The sequence below is a fragment of the Apis dorsata genome, unplaced genomic scaffold (assembly GCF_000469605.1).
Source record: "Apis dorsata unplaced genomic scaffold, Apis dorsata 1.3 scaffold_1047, whole genome shotgun sequence".
Lineage (NCBI taxonomy): Eukaryota > Metazoa > Arthropoda > Insecta > Hymenoptera > Apidae > Apis > Apis dorsata.
Window position 1 is genome coordinate 112,739 of NW_006264145.1, and position 5,813 is coordinate 118,551.

General features: G+C 21.5%; 1 protein-coding gene across 1 annotated transcript in view; it reads right to left on the minus strand.

Moving 5' to 3' along the window:
* LOC102674282 (neurofibromin) overlaps window positions 1-5,813 on the minus strand; it is a 28,449-nt gene that overhangs the window by 19,235 nt on the left and 3,401 nt on the right. The window contains 9 exon segments of the mRNA XM_031514518.1: window positions 391-1,256; window positions 1,586-1,659; window positions 1,828-1,869; window positions 3,136-3,322; window positions 3,477-3,854; window positions 3,960-4,230; window positions 4,528-5,212; window positions 5,444-5,662; window positions 5,794-5,813. The exon segment at window positions 5,794-5,813 is cut by the window's right edge and continues 2 nt beyond it. Of these exon segments, the coding sequence (XP_031370378.1) occupies window positions 391-1,256; window positions 1,586-1,659; window positions 1,828-1,869; window positions 3,136-3,322; window positions 3,477-3,854; window positions 3,960-4,230; window positions 4,528-5,212; window positions 5,444-5,662; window positions 5,794-5,813 (2,742 nt within the window).

Here is a 5,813-nt window from a genome sequence, read left to right on the forward strand (position 1 = left end):
ATAATATATTAAATAATTAATATATAAACTAACCAATAATATAAGATAAATTATTGTAAATATTTTATTTTTTTAACATTTGTATATCTAATAAATCAAATACAATATCTATATTTTATGAAATCTAATTAACCAATGCAATATATTTATTATTTAATATGTTTAATATTAATTAATTTAAAATTTTAATATACTACAATTTTTTTTAAATAAATACGAATCAATAAGCATTTTAAAAATTTTAAAAATTCATTATATATTGTACATTTTCATTACATATAATATAATAATACATGTTTAATAATGCATGTTTTAATAATTATTATTATTATATATTATTAATGAAAAAAAATTATTTCATGTAAATATACCTTATAAAAAATTAGTTACCGTGTATAAACAGTTAAATCTCCACTAGTAGATGGAGTAATTTGATGAGTAGCACCCATTATCCAATCAGTTAAATATTCAACAAGTTTATTTCTAAATTTCATTTCCTGTCTAAATGCTAAATCATCTCGTCTTTTCATCATTGCTTCAACAAGTTGACATAATTCTGTTTTAATATGAATAGAATGTACAGTCATATCCAAATGTCTAACATATCTGACAATTGCTAACATCATTCCTTCTATACTAGTCATTCCAAGATATTCAGATGGTTGATCTGTTTTAGAATCTAAAATATTTTTCATTATGAATATTATATGTTCAATAAATTGAGTATTAATATCCAACACTATAACTTGTCCTTGTTGGTTAAAAAATTTTTCGACTATGCTTTTAATTTGATCAAATAGTATTGGATACAATGCAGGACTCATTTCATGGCCAACCAATTCTTTAACATGTTTCTGAATCTGATTTCCAAATTTTTCATTATTACAAATCAATAGACGTAATAAATTATAAATAAATTGAGAACAATATTGTGCTTCTTGGCTTGGATTTGATAAACAAGATGTAGATTCTTGTTTTGAACTTCTTTTTAGTTCTGGATTTGGAGCTATTCCTGATAATGGTCTATTTGGAGATCGTTTCTGTAAACATACTCCACCTAAAGCGCAAAGAAACCCTGTCATATTAGCCCATTCATTAATTTGTTCTTCTAATTCATGTTCAGAATTTTGATGTGATGCTCTTCGCTTTCCTGTACTTCGATGAAATTCCATTTGACTATCTTCTGTTTTGGATTTAGGATAATTTACTAATTGCCGTGAAGTTACTTCCCAATTTCTAAACGTTTCTTCCCAAGCCTAAAAAAAGAAAAACGAATCACATATTATTTTATCTTATTAAATAAACATTAAAAAGTTTAAATAAGTTTAAATAAAATATACTAATATTTCTAAATATAAAGTTATAAAAAAATTTCTAATTCATTTATATTATTTTTTTATTTATATTATTTATATTACATTATATATTATTTATATTATATTTATATTATATTATATATTATTTATATTATATTTATATTATATTATATATTATTTATATTATTTTTAATATTTATATATTTTAAAAATATTATTTATTTAAATATTATTTAAAAATGAAATTTAAATTACACATATATACATACAGGCTGTACACCATTTACACAGTGTTCTATCTTCCTCAATAAGGCCATAATTCTGTTTTGTAAAGCAGCACGTCCTAAAAAAATAGAATAATCATGAAATATATTACTATTAAATTGTTATCATAAAATGTATTATTAATCATAAAATAATTATATATTACAATTAAAATAAAAATAATAATAAAACAAAAAATTTAATTGAATTAAGTTAAATTATACACAAAAATTTAAATAACACTTACCATAATTATGATCATGATAGCATAGCTTACTTTCCCCGCTGGCTGTTATGGTAACAAGGTCTTTAATACTCTACTGCAGCCATATAAGGGTTATACTAATCAAAATACAAAGTGAATTCAAAAATTCATGAATGAATGTTTGAATTCAAGTAAAATCATTGTTAGTAGATATCCGACTCGAAATTAATTTAAAAAAAATAATGTTATTTTATATTAATTCTTCCTACTTAAAAACTTTTAATATAATAAATTAAATAATCTCCTTTTTTCCCTTTTTTATATTTTTAATAGTTTGTAATATTATGTAAAATATATTTAATTATAATTATAAATAATTATAAATAATTAAAAAATAAATATATAATAATTAATTATAAATAAATAAAAAAAACATAAAACAGAATTAAAAGAAAAAATATTATACATAATTTTACATATAGCAATATAATATATGATATATATTATATTATGAAAACTATGACTCATAAGTCTGATATGATTTTACTATTGCAGCTTATATATTTTTTTTTTTAATAAAATTTAATTTTAAGAGCATACAAATAAATAAATAAAATTTTTTTTAATTACAGACATATGTATTTATATGCCTTTATCATGATCAAATTTGACCATCATTACATAAAATATTCATTTATAGTATATAATCATTCTATATAATACGCAGAATATTCTAGATTTTTTCGCAACTTTCATATTTTTTATAAGTAAAAATGAAAAAAATATATATTACATAAAAATATATCATATAAAAATATGTTATATATTATATAAATGTTTTATTAAAAAATTAATATACAATAAAATACGAAATGATACGAATAGTGTGGTTTCTTGTTTGAATTATACAAAGATTAGATTGTTAGTTTAGAATTTCAATATAAATCATATTAATTCTCTGTAATAATCAACAAAGAAATACGTTTATATAAACACATCAAATAAATATCGGTAATATATTCCAATTTTGAATTAGATAAATTCGTTATCATTACGTAGATTTAATATAATTTATTATATTTTATTATATTATAATTTATTATATAATTTTTATTAAAGCATTCGTAAAATCTATGTTTATATTTAATATTTCTTTTTATTTTTATTGATAAAATAGGTCGATAAAATTTTGCGAAAAAAAACTAAAACATGCTGTAGTATATTAAAATAAAATAAAATTTAAGTTTAACCATTTTTCGATTCGAATTTCTACTTTTATTTCTATTCTGGAAATTATAATATTTTATATGCAGAATAAATTGGAATAACACCTGGAACATTTACACTTACCAGTGATTAACACAGTAGAAGCTTGTGCCAATTCAAGATATAAATGATAGTTTGGAAGTAAACAAGTTACTGCTACTTCATCACTACCACAACGAATTTCTGCTTCTTCACAAAGTAATGCAAAACAAGACATTGAGACTAAAACTGCTTCCATATTAATACTCCATAAATACATGAAAAATACAACCTAAAAATAAATATAATAAGCCTATATTTAATGAATTAATTTAATTTTATTAATCTTTTTGTAAAAAGATATAAAATAGATTAAATATATTTTTAGACATACAGATTAAATAATATTTTTAGAGTTTCATAAAATATTATATATTTAAACACACCTCAAGTTTAATATGTGCTTGTTTACAAACAGCAATTTGACTACCCACATTAGCATAATCCTTATTTTGTGCAAGAAAAGCATTTCTACAAATCAATATTTCTCTAAGCCATTTTAATATACAAGTATAATTAACAATTTGATGTTGAATCAATTTTTGGGAAATTGAGAACAGAACTTGTGAACTAACATCCCAAAAAGTATTAATTGGTGCTTCTGGATTCCATGCTTTTATTTTATCTGGATGATGTAACACTAATAATGCTTCCATTGCTTCATGAGCAATGTCTGACATTGTTGGTTGATGAACTAAAGAAACTAAACCATTAATTAGTTCTAAAGTCGAGCTTTGAATTTCATGACCAGCTTTTCCTTGATTCTGTAAAATAAGTTATTTATGAAAGTTATTTATTTATGAAATAAATATATTAATATAAATATAGCAATCACTTCATAAATTAGAATTAAGATAATTTATACTTACACTCAATAACAACATAGGATCAGCATGAATAAGTTTTACCATCCATAAAAGTAAATTTCTATAACTTGATACTTCTTCTCCACGATCTCTGTATTTATTTTGTTCTTTACCTTTAAGTGTTAAGCTTTGAATCATTCGCAATGGTGTATGTGATATGCAACTCTGAGTGACTTTATTTAAAATATCAGTAAACATATTTCTAAGTTCTGCACTACGAGAATACAGAAGATCTATTCGAGGCCACCATGGCAGTCTTGGTTGTGTTACAATTCTAAAATAAAAAATTTATTCAAATTATATATTTCATTTAATATTATAAAAAAATTAACACTTTTTTAAAATAATATATCTTAGAATATAAACATTTACTATCATATAACATTTGTTAAATTTATGCTATATTTAAATTTCTTAATACAAATAAATTATAATTTATTCTTTTAATTATTCTTTATGAAATATATTTTCAAATTTTAAAAAAATAATATATAATATTATATTTTAAAAAAATATAATTATAAATATATTTAATTATAATATAATTATATAAAGTCAATTTTTTTCTTACTTGTATAATGAGCTAACCAAGACAAACTGGTATGTCGATGGATAATTCAGATTCAAGCAGACTTTAAGTACTTCGTTGTTATGAGGCTTAATGCGAAAGAAACTAACAAAACAGTCTATCATTAGGTCGATGTCTTGGGCAACGAAGCTTTGACCACGAGAAAATACTTTTCCTGGATTAAAAAGTAGTGCCATTAAATCATTCATAACATGTCGAACAAGTATAAAGATAACATTATCTGAATCCAGATTATTGATATAAGTTGATGCTTTACAAAGTTTAATGCAAGTAACTGCTGCAGCTTCCACTAGCTGCCTACTAGAACTACCATGCATTCCTAGGCCTTTTTTAACACTGTCAATAAATTGTTTTTTCTTTGAATGTCTTGGTGAACAGAGAGAACTAAAATCATTAACTATTTCTTCCAAAACTTTTGGTGAAAGTATCAGAAGCATAATTTGTAAAGGCCAAACAGCTGCAGCTCTTCCCTTTTTATTGTCTACAAATGTATCAAGAATATCAAATAGTTCTTCACATGCTTTTCCAAGATCTTCATTAGGATTTTTTTGAAGATCAGTAAATTCGTGTGAATAGGTATCCATCCAATTCCAAATTGCTTTCTCCAAAGAATTCATAAGAACTATATGGGCTGATTTTTTAAGTTGTTTAAATTTTTGTATTGTTTCTGTAATAATAATACTCTGTAATATATATATATATAATAACAATGAATTATTATTATCAAATATAGAAATATCAAATATTTACATTATAATATATTGTATATTCTATATAATCTAATTATATTATATTCTTCTATTTTATTTTTATATATGCAAATGAATATATATATATATATATATAAAATAATAATATATATATAAAATATTCAAATATTTACAATATGAAAAATTACCATTTAAGAGTTTTATTAATTTACACATATCAACATTAATATGCTGAATTAATTCAATATCACTATAATCAACATTTTCATCTCCACACTTTGCTAATTCTTGAAGTCTATATGATATTCTGTTAAACACAGCATTGAAAAAATTTAAGCTTAGTGCAAATAGAACTTTGCTTGCCAAATTTTTTAAATGAGCATTTTGTGAACTATCATTTGGTACATCTAAAAATAATATTATGTTATTTATATTTCTAAATTTTATTTAATATAAATTAATAAATTAATAAATAAATAAATATATATATATACATATATATATATATATATAATACTATATACTAAAATATTATTACCTATAAACTGACATATCTCT